Source organism: Temnothorax nylanderi, unplaced genomic scaffold (assembly GCF_030848795.1).
Source record: "Temnothorax nylanderi isolate EJ_2023f unplaced genomic scaffold, tnyl_v1.0 TNYL_tig0048_pilon, whole genome shotgun sequence".
In the NCBI taxonomy this organism is placed as follows: Eukaryota; Metazoa; Arthropoda; class Insecta; order Hymenoptera; family Formicidae; genus Temnothorax; species Temnothorax nylanderi.
The window spans coordinates 896,064-914,068 of NW_027249110.1; the positions used below are offsets into that span (position 1 = coordinate 896,064).

General features: G+C 38.3%; 1 protein-coding gene across 4 annotated transcripts; it reads left to right on the top strand.

Moving 5' to 3' along the window:
- Positions 1–115: 115 nt before the first annotated feature.
- On the top strand, positions 116–17,725 carry LOC139772325 (solute carrier organic anion transporter family member 3A1-like). Of its 4 annotated transcripts, none has more exons than XM_071705940.1 (14): positions 116–515; positions 7,951–8,440; positions 9,392–9,445; positions 9,774–9,879; positions 10,477–10,693; positions 10,813–10,956; positions 11,102–11,317; positions 11,411–11,518; positions 11,624–11,857; positions 11,981–12,523; positions 12,624–12,813; positions 12,910–13,098; positions 13,183–13,334; positions 13,413–17,725. In XM_071705940.1, the coding sequence occupies exons 2-14, from the start codon at positions 8,031–8,033 to the stop codon at positions 13,703–13,705; spliced, it is 2,856 nt and encodes a 951-aa protein (XP_071562041.1). In that variant the 5' UTR covers positions 116–515; positions 7,951–8,030; the 3' UTR covers positions 13,706–17,725. The 4 variants fall into 4 exon arrangements, with proteins under 4 accessions (XP_071562041.1, XP_071562042.1, XP_071562045.1 ...); XM_071705941.1 differs by having other exon boundaries at positions 116–332; XM_071705944.1 differs by lacking the exon at positions 116–515 and adding an exon at positions 3,902–3,920.
- The last annotated feature ends 280 nt before the right edge of the window (positions 17,726–18,005 follow it).

The window sequence follows — 18,005 nt, forward strand, 5'->3', positions numbered from 1 at the left end:
CTGTGACGTCTGTCATCTGTGACAGTGACCAGGCGACAGGTGGCGACAGGCGACACGGTGACAGGACTGACACTTGACAGGTGACAGTGCCGACAGTGGTGGCACCAGGCGGCAGTGACGGCAGTGGCGGCACCGCGGAGAGCGCATGCGCATGCTCGAGGCTCGAGTTCCTCTCGATGGTCAGGCAAAAACACAGCTGGAGCTGGTGTGAGCTGGTGTGTGTACGATCCTCGAAGGGAGCTGACGTTCGAACGGCTATCAATGTGATTTCCACCGAATTTGTACCGACTTGTCGGAGCCGAGCGCCAAGGCTCGCGCGAGCGTGCGGCAAGGCAAGTTGCACCAAAGTCCGCAACTGATCGCAACTGTCCTCAGTCCTGCAGTGTGTGGTGCGAGGTGCGAGGTGCGAGTGCGTTCGCCCGATGTAGCCTGGAGAGGAACGCGCGTGTCACGAGGATTTTTCACTTGGCTTGGCCCTGGGTACGAAGGAGTATCCCGGAGTCACTGTCCTTACCGTGAGTCACGTATTTCCCCACCATATTTGGGACTATGCTTCGCTATTCCTCGACAAAATTGCTTTCTAACCTTTCGTTCGGTCGGACCTATCCCTATCCGCGAGATTCGGGTCGCGTGACGCGAGATCCCGTTTTTCGAGTCCACTCCGACGGTCGACACCTATCTCGCGAGCACTCGCGAGCTCGCGACTCGTCGCGTCGCACCGAAAATCCCAAGATCGGCGCGTGCCAACGCACGATCCACGCTAGCAACTTACATCATCGAATCTTTACGTCGCGTCGCGTAAATCCTCGCCTTCCTTTTAATTCTGTGTTCTTTGAGTCGCGCCCCACGAAACACCGCTGTTCCGCGAGCTTATCTCGGGTCTCGGGTCTCGGGTCTCGGGTCTCGGGTCTCGGGCGTACGCGACGCGTGATATAGGATTCTGCCTAAACTTTTCCTCTCGGCTTACTTATCTCCATCAGTTTCATCTCACTGACAAGTGAATAAGGATACTGAATTATATAGGTTTTTTGTTTCTTTTTACAGCTGAAACCTGAAACGCTCTGCCCGGTCGTTTCTCTTGCTTATTACATCACAATAACTCGTTCATTTTCGCGTACGGGAACGTAGTATTAAAAGTCGTATTAAACCAACTATTATCTTAATGCGGGAAGAACACGAGAATGGTCTGTGGTAGTTGGATTTTCTAAATTAAAAGATAAATGTTGTCAAAAAAATCATATATAAAATAAACTTTCAGCTTTTATTTGTAATTAGTTACCGCTGTGATAAAGAAAAGAGTTTAATTACTTTTCTATATATGTCTTAAGAGTTTATAATATTTTCTTATTATTAAAGAAAGTAATGTCGAGTAAAGAAATATCTTACATAAATTTATTATGTGTTATAAATTGTTTTGTCGTTTCTTTTTGTAGATTCGTTTACCATTATGGACATAAACTTATGCACGCAATAATTTGATGAAATGAACCTTGTCGTCGTTTCATGGTCACATGGTCACATGGTCATGTGTCAATCTGAAAATTTCAAGCCTTTGTGGAATATAGAACAATTGCGCGCGTGTTTTTGGCTTAATCAACTGGAGAGTTTAATGATGATTGAAAATACGCTAAAAATGATATTCCTGCGAAGAAATAATATTAATCGCGCGTACACCACGCCGCGCGTATATCATGCGGATCAAGCCGACTTTGTATGCAAAGTGTACCGTGTACCTCTCTCGGATCGTCCTAGCTTTAATTACTATTTCAATTAACATAGATAGTTGACCCACGCAGTCATCCATTAGAATGATTAGAATATTAGATTGACGCGCACGTAGGAATAAAATGATCTCTTTGCAACATTACTTGGAAATATAATTCTTACCGTACATTTACGAGGAGAAGGAGTCAACTATACAAGTTTTAGGATCCAAATTTTCATTTTTGAATTAAATCAATACATATTTTTTCCTATTTGTAAAATATTACGCGATTGTATTTGATAATTAGCAAGAATTAGTGTTATACGCGTCGGAGTTATTTGTAGCTTCGAAAGAACGAAAATTTTTCTACCGTTTCTATATCGGCTCCCTCTTGCTTTTGAAACGTGTCTTCGAAAGTCTCGACCATTAAAATTGAAAGTCACGTATCGCTGTGCGTTTCTTGATTTCAAGTAGTCGTTTCGTTATCGTGACAGTTACGTAATGCATTTCTCGCAGACGAGCGTCAACTGTGTTGCGTTTCTTAATGTGGCTATTGAAAAATTTGGCGTATCCGTTCCCCACATGTTCTCCACCAGCTGGATAAAGAAAAGTACCGTCTTGAAGCAACCTCGGGATAGTATCGTGACAGAAATCGTTCTGTTTTAAGTAATAAGAGATTTCGAGATATATCGCAAATCGCAATAAAATCTGCAGTAGAAAAGAAACGCTAGTGCTTAACAGTAATAGGTATAAGGTTGATACGAAACGAATGATAGACGATATGTCACACGTTTCTCGCGTATCTCTGGTGTCAAAAGCCATCGCGCGTCTCTCTCTCTCTCTTTCAAGTTAAATAAAATTCTTTCGAGCTATACAACAAGTAATGTCCCATCGCCCATCGTCCCATCGGTCTTTATGGACACGGTATCGCTAGGATGAAGGAGTCTTGTATACGCGCTCATAAAAAAGTGCAAGTTAACGCGAAACGATCACTTCCTCGATTTAATGCGACGAGAAACGAAGCTAAGGTCGATCGGTTAGCGAACATTTTCAATTATAATTTCCTCTCATACTTCACAATCACACGCTCAGTGACGCGAAATACAAGACAAATGAACAAATTCCGCGCGCAACGTTATAGAAATATAGATGCATGCGTTCGTTAGTCGTTAGATTCGTGTCCTCTTCTCAGCGTGAGGGCCTCTGAGGGCCCTCTACACGTGTTATATGAGAATAGAACCCACGCGTTGTGGGCTTTATCTGAATCCTGGCTACGAAGTAGCCAGCGAAAAATCTAATTGACACTACTTAGTACTTAGAAGAATTAATAATTCAAAATTAATAACAACTTTGTTTCTATTGATTGCTGTGAAATTTTATTTCTATCTATCTCGAAATTAATTTTTATAAATAGAACAAGTTATAGGAATATATTTATATGTATTTTTCATACAACATTATTTTTCATACAAATACATAATGTTTCGCGTAAAATTGACGGACCGGTGCGCGTTGTTTTACCTGGCACAATCGGACATCACGATCAGGAAATTATAACAGCGTTATACAGATCGCTTTGGATACCATCCAAGAACATTGAAGTTTCTTTACATCACTTTAGAAAACGTGGAGTTATAGTGATTCAAATTGACTAAATTACGCCAAGAATCAGTAAAGTTTGAAAAATTTTTATTCAGTAAATCACATCGAATGCCGAAGAAGATGAAGGAAAGAGTAGGGATGTTGCCGAGCTATTTCAAAAGTCAGTTTTTGACTATTATCAGTCAAGTATAGGAAAATTGATAACAACAAATAATGAAAAGCTTCGAATTCATAAATAATTAAATTTTGTTTATCAAATTTTAAAAACATCTATAATGAAGTGTTAGTGATGTATTTGTAAATTGACTGTGATAAGAGTCGATGAAGAAGTAAAAATTTTTATTCGAAGCGAAATGAAATTTGTATGAGACAGAGCATGCAAGAACACACGTTAGTCATCGTTATAGCATTGACTTATATAACTCGTAGTGTCGCATTAAATTTTTCTGCATTGCAGTACATATTTATATTGTATCTCTGGTTCCTTTCCGCGCAGATAGATAGACAGACGAGAGAAAGAGAGAAAGAGAGAGAGAGAGAGAGAGAGGGGGGGGGCGAGAGAGACGCCGAAACTTCAACAGTGCGCGACAGACGATCGCTCTCGTTTGTATTGGTGATTACGTAAAATATTTCGTAGATACTTGTCAACATTTTCTTTTCGCACAACGTGAAAGTTGAAAATAGTCTGAATACACCGTATTATGTATTTTTCACCTGTTGTATACTTGTTACATACTCTTTTTAGTCCCTGGGCTCTGTCCATAGTTACAAACGTCAGTAAATTTTAAGCAGAAAACCTGGACAAACGCATAAAGAAGAAATTCATTGGTCCTGAAATGTAGGACACGCTACGCTCATTGTCAGATCCAGCTATATGTCTGAACTGTCTAGATTCTCGCTTTTGCATTCGACAAATAATCTACTGTCACGAAGGTGGGCGGTGCGATTCTTATAAGCGTATGTATGGCATTGTGCAACGGTGAAGCGGTGAATCGGAGCTTTACGTGCCGCGATCTACAATGATCTACAATACGGCACTACAATATCGCCCGTTGGAGCGGGATTCGATAATTCGAGATACGTGTCTTGTATAATTTCAACGCGAATCCATGACAATAATGAGCACCATTGGTATAAGCATACTGTGGCGATACAGTGTTTTACTCCATTTCCAAATACTCGATGAATTAAAGTCCTTTAAAGTGATGAGTAATCTATCTCTGTGTTTTGTCATTGCGTAAAAATGGATAAAAAGGAAAGGAACGTATATCGGTGATAAATTGAAATATTGCGCTGCAGACGCAATATCACGTGGCCTGCGGGTAGCTCATATAAACGCAAGGGTGAAAGGGTGAAAGGGTGACCTAGTGGCCGATCTAGAAACGCGCGAGAAACTCCAAGACTTTCCAGCACGCGAGGGACCGTTCGATCTGCGCGCGAGGATGGGTGGAATGGAATCCTCGACGGTTTAGGCCGTAGGTTCACCACCGAAGATGGGGTCGCGACTCGCTTATATCTGATAGCTTGCCATTCGATCGATTCGCGAGCGAAGCGAAGCGTACCGCAACAACATTCATTTCCGCACTCGCACTCGTGCCATGCATCCGCGCGCGGACGAACGGAAATGAGCCATACGCCACACGGGATGGCTATTAATCTATATTATCTATAAGGATTTATTATAGTCGATTGTTTTCTCTAGCCATTGTTTTCTCGATTAGTTAAAGTTAAACAAAAAGATTCATCGCGAACAAATTTTCCCTCATGAGTCTCGGTAGCTCGGTACGTTGTGCGTGAACGATATCTAATCTCCGAAATTTACCGGATACGTTTCCGCACAAATTTTAGTATTGCATTCACGATGCAAAAATCTACTCTAACGCGCACAAATGATCAGAAAACCAAACTAAAAGATTGTTGATGATTCACGATATGTCGCGCGACGCGCGACCGTTCGTACGCTGCTAGCGGATTCAAAGAATGAGCGACGAAACGAGCGCTTCGAAATGAATGAATGAATGAATGTGTGTGATTGAAAATTATGTCTGTCGTCTAACGGTACATGCTCTATATAGTCTAGTTCATTGCTCCTTGGTGTCTGGCGATCCTAGTGCTCCGCAATTCGGTGTGCCGCGGCTTTTGCGATCGTAATGCGACTCATTCGCTAGCCGTTGAGTGGTACGTTAGGATAGGCATAGTTGGTAATTACGTAATTACTGTCATGTCGAGATTCGAATTCAATCGAGGTCCCAGTTGAATTTCAAGTGTCCACGAACGAACAAACGCGAAGAAAGATCTAACAATAAGATTGATCACTCGATCTGTGTAAAGCTGACGTATCATTTTGTGAAAACTCATTAAGAATATCGAGAGTTTTGGCTTTATTTTTAATAATTCTATAGCTTTCTACACGTTAGACAAATAGTTCTGGTCATTAAAGCAAAAAAAAAAGCTTTAGGACAAATGCTATTAAAAATGAAGCCAGAACTCTCAATACCTGAAAAGTTTTCACAAAATGATACACCAGCAGCCAGCTTCGCACAGACGCACGCACAACCACTCGTTAAATACACTAGTGATAAGCATTAAAGTAATTCTACGTACTCATTTGTGATTATTTTTGACTCAATAATGACTCCATCGGAACTTTTTCCGAGGCAAAACGCCTTGGTTTCGTGCGTGACGAATGACACACGTGCTATTTATATCTCGCGTGTGTTCGATCGTATTGTCAGATTGTCACACGGATGTCATCAGTGTAGAAATGAGTAAAAACTTGTTCGAATAATAATTTATTCGATTGGTCGATTATCGGACTGAATTTTTTCCTCTAGATAATTTTCAAATGGTTTTTGATTAACGTTTTCTCCTTATCTGTTACATGATAATTATTTTCTCACGAATGACAAAATGAAAAAGCTTCATGCTTCTGATAAATCTTGATGTGACTGGATCCGGGATGGCGTCAACACTCGCACATCTTTTTTCTCGTTGAATTTTCAACCAGAACCAGAGTTTTTCGATGCTCTGCATTTTTTTACTCGATTCGACAATCGGCGAAAAGTTTGACACGCGTTACGGAGATGCTCGTTGAAAGTTGTACATACGTTGTACCTGCCTGCTTCGCTTTGCCGATCGATCGCTAAGCCTGTACCCACAAACTATAAACAATTCCCTGTCGCGACCTACGACCTACGATAACGATGTAGCTGTAGATAAATCGCGCAGTCGTCGTATCGTCGTCGTGTCGTCGTCGTGTCGTCGTCGTATCCTTGACTTTGAATTCGTTGTCGATCTATACCCCGGTATCCGACCGGTGTCCCTTTCAATTTTTCAACGGCAGAAAATCAAGGACGCGCGCGATCGATAATCTAAAAAAAAAAAGAAACACGAGGGAGTAGCGGGCGTTCGTACGCTTGATTGAGTTTACTTGGCGACGAGCGGAGTAGGATACGGTGATTACATCGTCGAACAATCGATCCCGACTTATATCTAATCGTCGAATATTACTCGATACACGCTCGCGGTTGTAAGTTGTAAGGCATAACGCAATATCCACGCGTACATCTTGATATTTTTCGGAAAATTTGGAAACTTTTACTTACTTTTACTTTTACTTTAAGTGCCCTCGGATACGAGATTGTGAGAATTGACTGCGAGATGTGTTGAAACTTATTTTCTTATCTATTTTTTTTCATGAGCGATAACGGAGAACAGAATGATATAGGTACATATAATCAAGTTTATAAATGCAAAGTAATGTACGGCGAAAAAGAATAAATGGCGTGAAATTTATTAAGTCTGAACAATTATTTGCATACGTATGTACATCGTATTCGAATACGCAATACGTACCATATTCGAATTTACCATAGATTAACTTTGCTATTTGTAGCGACAAAGACGGTTAAATTTCTGTCTTAAATTTCTCCGACGCACGTCAAGTTTACATAATCGCAAGGCTTAAGAGCACGTAATGTGGAGATAATGACGGATTATCTAATAAAAGAGTGAAAGATCGAATCTGTTTCCTCTTTTCTCATCAGTGCTCATTTCACTTGTAATAGTTAATTTGCAACGTGTATAAAGCTTACATGTGTGTGGTATAAACTATAAAGACCACATCGCGAACGGTATCTGGAAACGTAGAAATTTATGCCGTGAAACTTGGCTCGATCGCTTCTCGTTGGTCCTCGATGGTACAATAAATGTATCGCAGTCGTGTAGTCACAGCAAATATAATTATTCTCTAGTTATCTCCGCTATAAAGATGATACCGAGTTTTCTGACAGAAACACCGTTCGAACGTTACTTCCAGGCCCTGACCTTTACGAAAGTGGGTTCGTTGAACCGTTGAAATTTCGAGATATATCAATTCGATATCTTTATCTACATCTTTCTAAAGCGCGGTTGAGTCATCACCTTTGTTACCGCCTTTGTGCCTCTTTGCCTCTTTGCCAGCCTTCTTCTATGGCAGAAACGTGTCGACGCGACGGCGACGGTCTGATTGCGAGTAGAAAAAGGAGCAAACTTGAAGCAATCGAGACACAACGCGCGCTATCATTATCATACGCGAATGCTGGCCAAGAGTATTCCACGTCGCCAATAAAATTATTATGATGAACAATTAATTTCTGTTACAGCTAACAATGTCATCGGTAAACTCGTAATATTCGAAGCAACCTAAGGGACGAAAGAAGAGGGAGAGATAGATGACAGAGCAATGGCGTCCACCAGTGGGCATAAGAGAAACGGCTCCAGCTCGAGCATGTTTGCGCACAAACGCACCGAATCGGGGGGTGGTTTCGTCGGTTACAAGCGACCTGAGAGCGGTCACAAACGTGCCGAGAGTATATCCAGTGCCTTCGGCCACAAACGATCCGAGAGTGGCCACAAGAGGAATGAGAGCAGCGGCGGTTTCGGTCACAAGAGGTCCGAGTCCGGCAGCATGTATCACGCCGGACACCGGCGTAACGAAAGTATGTACGCGATGACGGGCCTCTATGCGGAAAGCGCCGGCACTGGCGCCGACGACAATGCGGATCCGCTGCAGGCGACCGCCGGTAGACTGACCCACGACACCGTCATAAGGTGTCACAGTAGAAATCCGAGTTCTGGCCTTGTGGATCATAGGTGAGCGGACCCGACCTCGCGTCGCCGTCGTCCAGATCTCGAAAAGAACAGGACGATGACTGACAATCGTGATGATGACTCCTCCTGATCTAAGGCCACTCTAAAGACCTCTTCTTCAACTCTCACACTTTTTACTTTTTATTATTGTTCTCTTTCATTTTTATACAGGACACGAGACTTTTCTTTTTTCTCCCCCCTTCCGCCCCCCCACACACACACACATTCCTTCGGTAAATAACTCCCTCAACATTAGGTTGTTTTCACTAACGTCATTATATTCACAAACAGTTTCTTTCCTCCTTGCGGAAAAGAAAAGATGTCGTTCTGGCTCGCGAGTATGTCGTGTCGAATCAATTATGTTTGACCCTGCGCTTCGGTGCCAATATTCGCTCGTGCAAAATGTATTTTTGCATTTGCCTCGTTGAAATGTGACTCGGCCGCAAATGTGACAAAATCGCGACTAAATCATGCGAGAACGCGAAAGACAACCAGTAAAGATAGAAAGTGAGAGCAGCGATGACCATGACACATTTTGCCGTGCGTCAAATAGATTTAGACCTCGCCTCCATCTTTCTATCCTAATTATCTCAACGTTCGTTTCGTCACTCCATCGGTCGCTTCTAAAAGTTGGTCAGACTAGTATAAAATGTATGAAAATGTACACGCGCTGCATAGTCAATGAACGTCGCGACGTAGCGTCCGCATATTTATACTTTTAATTTAATACTTGAAACGAAAAAGGCTGCAAACGCGATAACGTACTTTCGTCACTTTGTATACTTTCGGAGATGATGACGCATTAATTTTGCTTCATTTTGGCGCAGATAATCCAACTTTATGCTACCAGTTAGCATTATAACCGATATTTGCCGATTAACACCCCGCCACCCCGCCGCGCTATCCAGCTCAATGTATTCACGCTTTGTTTTTCTTGTTCCTGTTATTTTTCAGAGATTTTATCATCAAATGTCACAGCAGAAATCCCAGTGCTTCTATGGTGGACAGGTAAAGTTGATATTGTTATTCGCTGTTATATATGCATATTTGTAATTATCATTATCTATTCCTCACTATACACGCGGCATACTTGTTTCGAAGAACGTGCGGCTATATATTAAACGTAAAGAAAGCTGTACTTTTTTTCTCAGTGCGATCAGTGCGATACATCATCGTTTGCGTGGATCGCATTTAAGCTTCCTCTTTCATTTGTTGCGCATGATTTAGCTTTTCTTTCCGAACTCAATCTTTATCTCTTGTAATTACTCATTGTTCTCGCTTTGTTTTTACTTCGAGACGTTCAGTCGTTCATGGTTTGTTCTCCTTGAGTATTCAGGACGGAGAAGGAGAGGGCGCAAACTCCGCCGTTTAATCCAGACTCCAAGGACTGTGGGATTCTGAGTTGTAGACCGGTCTTCATTCAAAGATTTGCCGGAATCAAGGTGCGCATAGTTGCACATATACGTGCGCGCGCGCGCGCGCGCGCGCGTGTGTGTGTGTGTGTGTGTGTGTGTGTGTGTGTGTGTGTACGCGCGCGTGCAATATCACTCAAGAGTAACATGCTACGTGAACAAATTTTGGAGCGATACAGGAATACATGAAAGCATTCTCACATTAAGCGGTGAGCAAGCGACGCAGTGAACGCAGACGTACAAAGCAGGCCTTGTGTGATTCATCGCGCGTGTTCGAAAGGTCATACAATCCATCCTGTTAAAACTATACGGGATAGATTGATACATTAGTTTTTCGTGCAAATACATTGCGTACGCGTCACTTGATTTAAACGCGGAATGAAGAGATTTATAGCTGTTCACATACGCGTAAAATGTTATTACGAAAACGTACATGTACACACGTGAGATTGCAAATTCTAAAGATTAGATTTGAGATGGTGTGTCTTAAAATATAACTATAAATATATCTATTTATTACGAGTGTATTCTTTTATATGCGAATTTATATCGTTAGATATTGCAATGTAATACAATAAATTTAAAATTAAATCAAAGCACTCATATATGCACGTGTCATGATTTCAGGTATTTGTATTTCTCCTGTCGTTCCTTGTTACGTTGCAACAAGCGCTTAGCTCAGGTTACATCAATTCTGTGATAACAACCATAGAGAAAAGATTTGAGATCCCGTCCAGTCTTTCGGGCCTCATTGCAAGCTCTTACGAGATCGGCAATGTTATCACTGTCATTTTTGTCAGTTATCTCGGCAGTCGCAGACACATACCCGTGTGGATAGCGATAGGTATAATCTTTGTTTTATTTAAAGACTAATCTTTCGTTTTTCGCATGCGGTTTTCATGCTACGCACGTCCGACGCTGGCTAGATGTCCATTTTACTGAATCGTATATCTTACCATTTAGGTGCAGTGATAATGGGATTGGGCTCAATGATCTTTATGGTGCCACATTTCACAGCAGAACCCAACTTGACGACAACTGCGAATCATTCCAGTTCGGATAATATCTGCCGCGGAATATCCTTACGTGAACAAGATATGGGTTTGGGTAAGTGTCCACCATTTCAGCCGTTTTTGCGAAATTTAGTTCCAATTTATAATCAATCTTATTGTTGGTATCATTATACAATAAAAAGAAGCGTTGAAAAAGAGGAAAGAGTTACACAGATTTGTCAACTTGAAAATTTGTCTAGGTCGACTTTCATCTGGGTTATCCTCACCTCCTTTAGCACCACACAACAATTTAAGAGGTGACAATTGTATACAGGGATCTCCATCTACAGCTGGACCTGTCATGTTATTCGTACTTGCTCAGTTACTATTAGGATGCGGTGGCTCTCCTTTATTTACTCTTGGTACTACTTACATAGACGATCACGTGAGACCAGAAAGTGCGTCTTTATATATCGGTGCGTCTTTATATATTTTATTTGTTACGTCAGATGCCACATAAAACTGTATGGACAAATAATGCACTCATGATTCTTACCTCATCTCTTTAGGTTGTATGTATAGTATGGCGGCCTTTGGACCAGTTTTAGGTTTTCTTCTTGGAGCGTATCTTTTGTCTTTTCATATGGACTCGTTTTCTGCGACGATTATAAGTATCGGTAAGAAAAAGCTTTTTCGATATTTTTTATTGTATATCCGTCTTTTTTTTCCAATTCTTTGATTTCATATAAATTCACAAATTTATTCGTTGTATATCGAAACAGATCCCGGAGATCATAGGTGGGTTGGTATGTGGTGGGGGGGATTCCTACTTTGTGGATTGCTCCTCATTCTAGTAGCGATACCCTTCTTCAGTTTTCCTAAAACTCTACAACGTGAAAAGGAAAAGATACGAATTATAGAAAAGAATAAACCAATAACACAGAAAGAAAAGGAGCAATCGAAAGAACCTAAGAAAGACACGATCGATGATAGCGGTTATGGCAAGGATGTTAAAGGTAAATTTTTCTATTATCTCAATATTCAAAATAGCGTATCGTTAAATCTATAGTGACGTGACAGATAATGTGGCAGAGAGAGAATAGAATTACGGATTTTTAATCTTATTTTTCTTACAACAGATATTCCTCGAAGTATGTGGAGACTCGTTTGCAATCCAGTCTACGTTGTAACATGTTTAGGAGCATGCATGGAATTGGTGATTGTGTCTGGTTTTGTGGTATTTCTGCCCAAGTATCTCGAAACGCAATTCAGCCTGGGAAAAAGTCAAGCCAGCATCTTTACTGGCTCTGTCGCTATACCAGGCGCTTGTATCGGAATTTTTTTTGGTGGATGTATGCTCAAACGTTTAGAACTAAGGCCGAAGGGTGCAGTGCAATTTGTTCTCGTTTCAAATATAATTTGTCTGGTGTGTTACGGTCTGTTATTTTTCCTCGGCTGCGAGAACGTAAAGATGGCTGGGACCACTATTCCATACTTTAAGAGTAGTACGAAGGGTCCTGAACCCTTTCAAGTAAATCTCACTGCCGCTTGCAACTTTGGTTGTGAATGCCGAATGACAGATGTCGAGCCGGTTTGCGGAAATAATGGTCTGACTTATTTTAGTCCATGTCACGCAGGTTGCACTGCCTTCAGTTCCAAATCGAATTTTACAAATTGCGCATGTAAGTCTCGTTATGTTATTATAGGTATATCGATGTAATAGTCTCAATACTACCTATTAAGGGAAAGTGTATCGAAATTTTGTGCGATTTTTTACTATAGGCATACATGGCAATTTAACTATGCTACCACCGGCTGCTCCGGAATTTGCAGAAGTGACCGTCGTGCCAGTAGCAACCGCAGGTCCTTGTACTTCACCATGTAGAACTATATTTCCATTTCTAATTCTCTTGTTCTTTATGACATTTATTGTCGCCGTGACTCAAATGCCTTTGCTCATGATAGTATTACGGTAAGTAGGCACTTTTATACGATACATATATATATATATATATATATATAAATATTATATATATGAATTATGTATAGTAAATTAACTATTAAATAGGTCCGTTTCTGAAGAAGAGAGATCTTTTGCTTTGGGCATGCAGTTTGTAATCTTTCGACTATTTGGCTATATACCAGCACCAATATTATTTGGTAATTTGATTGACTCCACGTGTTTGCTGTGGAAGAGCACCTGTGGAGAAAAGGGAGGTCGATGTTTACTCTATGACATTGAACAATTTAGATACAGGTCACTTTCTTTACCCTATATGATATGTTTAAAACACTTATTTTCTCTTTTATGCAAATAATTTTGTTGCGTGTACTATTTTAGATATGTCGGCCTATGTGCTGGGATAAAAATTTTAGCTTTGGCGTTATTTTTAACTGATTGGTGGCTCGTAAGAAGGAGAAGACAAATGGAAGATCAACCGCCATCTTTCACTGTCAATGAATTTGTAGGGTCAATTATCAGTCTAGATAAATGTAAGTAATTGAAATAATTATGTTTATATCTCGATTGCTGATGTAACGATAGTGCATGCTGTCATATCTATGCTGTAGTGTTCGAAGAGAAACCACATCAGAATTTAGGAGATGGCGATGCGACTCTGCCAAGTTCCGAGATTGCAACGCCATCCTCTATTTCGTCGCCAACAGAACCTACCAAGTCAACGAATCTTGAAGAAACAGGGTCTTCGAATCAAACGCAAGATTCAGTGGAGAAGACAAATCGTTCAAAAAATACGGAAGTTGAAGTTTCCGATACGAGGCAAGCGCCACTTACCTTGCAAGAGCCAGATGCCGAGATCAAACTTTCAAGTGGTATGACAGAAAATCATAACCGCAACGTTTAATGTTTATTTTATATTAGACATCGTAGAAATAAATATATCAAATTGATGATACATAAATTTGTGACAAATTGTATATGCTCGCTGATGAATTATACCTGAATACTACAGACTCACATATCCACACATGTGCATACAACGTTTATCTCTGTTGAAAAAAAAAAAAAGAAAATGCATAATAATATCTATAGGAAGAAAAATGATAGTTTTCTATGATATTACACATGCTAAAGAATGTAAAAATCATGGACTCAATTACATTCTTTTTCTTTTTGTATGTATGATACATAGTGGTCATATGTGTATATACATAACTGTTATTTATTACTCAAGATAATTTGTCACAAATTTAATTATCTAAGTTGATTACTTTTAGGAAATATCACTAGAACGTAAATTTTTACAGCAATCATATATATGTCAATAAGTAGATACGTAATGCATAAGTATAGTTCATTTCAGACGTACAACCCGAGATTGTATCACTTAGGCACACTTAGATTTATACTGTTACTACGTATGAGAGTAATATCGTTAATGAGAGTAAATATATGCAAGAAAGATAGATACGTGCGAATATGCAACGTATAGATAAATTTCTATCGTCCGAATGGAATCGCGATAAGTAAGCCTTGCGCTGTTGCAAGAAAAGGCCAACATAACGACGAAATTGTAAATATAAAAATTCCTGCCTTAAACACAAGACTAGACAAATGTATATTTAAAAATATAAACTAAGTATCAGAATTAACGATCTATATAATATCATTAGTACAGAGTAAAAGTTACGATTTATTTTATAACTAAAAGAGATAGGTTTCTCGAAACAAATAGTCAATTTAGTGTAGCAAGATATCTATAAATGACGAAGATTATAATGTAACAAATTGTGAGTAATCTCTATCGTTGAACAACGCATTGATTCGTATTTTATATTTTTCTTTTAGGCGCAACCGTAAAATTGCGCATCGGTGAGTCGCAAATGATCTCTTGTCCCCCGTTTTCTTTCATTCTTTGTTTTCAATTTAGTCAATTTCAGTAGAAAATTCTTAGAAAGTACTATTTCAGGAAACTTGTAAGTCACTATATACACACTATATATATATATATATATCCTATATGATACAAACGATGCTTCCAAGCAACGAAATGATACTCTTATTTGCAGTGGCTCGATAAATCAATCAGATAATTGACTTTAATATTGTTTTATTTCTAAAAGTTTTGGCTTTACGCAAACAGCTCTATATAAAAAGTATATTTGCTTTGTACCTGAAAGCATCTTGAAGAATCAATTTCGATATAAAAGAAATATGGAATTACTCAGGTATGAAATTCTGTAGAGGGTAGGAGCAATTTTAATTTACCTCAAAATAACAAATGTAGAGATACATATTATTGTTAAATGAGATTATAGCATAGAGGAAATGTAAGCTTTGTTCTATTGCACTTGTATTCATCTTCAATGAAATGTTTGAGAGAGTACTGAGCCATAAATAAACAGAAACAATTTATTAGAAACAGTTTATATACAATTGCTTTTTGCGCATACGTTTGCTGGTCAATTGGAATACCTATCTGTAGCTATTCAGTACTCTATAGCTTCAATGATAAGGGTACTAAACATAATAGATTTGTATATGCTTCTAGAAGAACAGTCTTTTAGTGTTTCACATAATTTTATCATTCTCTCCGTTTGGCTCGCCACTGTCAATTTTTCAAATTATAATACACAATATGCTATATTTTAGAGGGATATTTCGAGATTAATGCATACTTCATCAAAGTCGACCGTTCGCACCAGTTTTGAGACAGCGGTGTGATCTCTCCGTAATGCATATTGATGTATGAACTAAATAATTATATATATATATATATATATATGTATATATATATATATATGTAAAATATACACATACCTACTTTGTGATATAAACTTCTTCCGAACGGTAACCTTTGAAGAAGACCGTAGAGAATAATAACAAGTGCTGTGAATAGAGGGAAAATACACATGTTAAATCAAATTTAATTCAATTTACACGTCGATAGGAAGAGATAATGACGAATTAACGCCAGATCTTATTCCAAGCGATTATATACTGTAAATAATGATTTATATTGAGAAAATCTCTTTGAAAGAGAAACGCGTGTGTTACATCATAATGTAATATCGTTCGCGAGGTTGCCATTATAAAGCGATATTTCTAACTTTTACGCGTACTAGCGAAATGAAGAAAGGGAGATGAATGGCGCGTAATCAGTTTCAAAGGATTTATCGATACGCGTATTATCTATAATTTATTCGTAGCTAATGATTTACGGACTTTCAACAATGTTACTTAAATACTTTTGTAAGAATTTTTCCCCTATACACATTGCGTTTTCTTTTTAGATAATGACACCACATTAACCATATGATTACCTACGATTACTGGATTTTTAGCTGCATTTTTTATTTTTCTATTATTCTTTTATTTAGTCTCAAGATTAGCATTAGTTTTACAATTATCGCTTGCTATCGTAATTATCACTATCGTTATCACTATTGCTATCATTAATACTACGAATATTATTATTATTATCACTATTCTGCCACCATTGTTAATATGATACTAATTTTCGCTCTAATAGTAGTATTATATATTTTTGATTTTACAAAAACGCTCGGTTTGCTCGGTGCGATCCAGTTGTTGTTACGCTCAATAAAATTATCACATGTATTACATTCCAGAGCTACAATAAGTAAAACAAACTGTTTTAAAGAAAAATATATATTTGCGCGCGTGTGCGTGTGCGGATGTGTGTTTGTAGCAAACGAATGAGCGAGAATTTATTTCAAAGAAAAGGCAAAGCAGAACGGGACGAAGTGATCGAGTATTTATGCATTATAGAGATCGTAATACATATATTTAAATGAAAAATTGTTATATATATATATATATATATATATAAATATAACAATTTTTCTGCTTATAGACGTAATGTATTTTTTGTAGGGACCATAAAATATAAGCGGAATATATAATGTTATATACGAGTATTAACGAGTGATACAAAACATATTGAATATTGATAATTGATTCTGTCACATTTGTGAAAGCAATATGCAATTGATCGCGCGACCCAGAAATAATGAAAAAGCAAAAAAAGGAAAGATTGCGAGAGTAAATATTATCATTTATGTTTCTCTTTGATAAATCATTATTGATAATGATTATTAAGTGAAATAATGTGACTTTTCCGTTAAACAATAAAGCGATAAAGACACACAACGCAAAATATTAGGTAATAAACGTAAACGATGCGAGAGAAAAAACACAAAAAATTTAAATCAATATAATTTTTACTTTAGAACATATGAATCGAATTATCTCGAGTCGAGATATGCCTTAAAAATAGAAAGAATAAATAATTAATTCTCTCGTAGGGACATTGTTAATTAAAAAAATGATTATAATTTTTCGATATATTAAGTAGCGGTAACTGACAAGTCTATTGCTGAAAGGAAAGAGAGGGGATTTCACACAATAAGACGTTTGAATTGTAATCGTAATTGTAAGAGTTTGGATTCATATTCGGCGAACAAAAAATAATGGATTATTAAGTTGCAGTTTATTTTTGTATTGTAATCTTCGGATTTAACCATTCAGGATTTATATTAAAAATTTGATCGGCGTTGTATTTATCAGCAAGACTTTCAGTTCTTAATAAATTTCGTTTTTTCTTGTTAAAAATATTCATATATATTTTGTTAGATATTTTCAAGAATATTTAAATTACATAAACGGAACAATTGTCTGGAACGTAAAATGATATATTGAAATATGATAAGAACCGATAGTCGGTTGATTGCGAAGAAAATTGCGACTGTTATAGGCAAGCTTCCGATATTCGACTCGAGGAAACAGAGATAATAATCACGGTGGTCGAAATCGCCTTTTACGTGACTCATATGAGCCTAATTTTTTGGAAGACACAAATAAACAGTGTATTTACAATGAATAAATGTTTTGAAAACTGTTACTTCTGAGTCCGATTTTTTTGATATCTCATCCTTGAGAATCAATACGTATGATTCTCAAATTTTTAAAAAGAGATTTTAGAGGAGGAGATTTCTCAATGATACATAGCACATGTACGTATACATGTAATATGGAACCCACGCGTTTTGAAAATTATATTTTACATTATACATACTATAATATATGTTACATTATGCTTTGTAAAACTTGTATCTCTCTCTCTCTCTCTCTCTCTCTCTCTCTCGATATGTATTACATGGCATTTATGGCAATAATATAAT

Coding starts and splice junctions, on each gene's coding strand:
- LOC139772325 (XM_071705940.1), top strand. CDS start 8,031: ATGGCGTCCACCAGTGGGCATAAGAGAAACGGCTCCAGCTCGAGCATG. Junction 8,441..9,391: donor TCTGGCCTTGTGGATCATAG/GTGAGCGGACCC, acceptor GTTATTTTTCAG/AGATTTTATCATCAAATGTC. Junction 13,099..13,182: donor ATTGAACAATTTAGATACAG/GTCACTTTCTTT, acceptor GTACTATTTTAG/ATATGTCGGCCTATGTGCTG.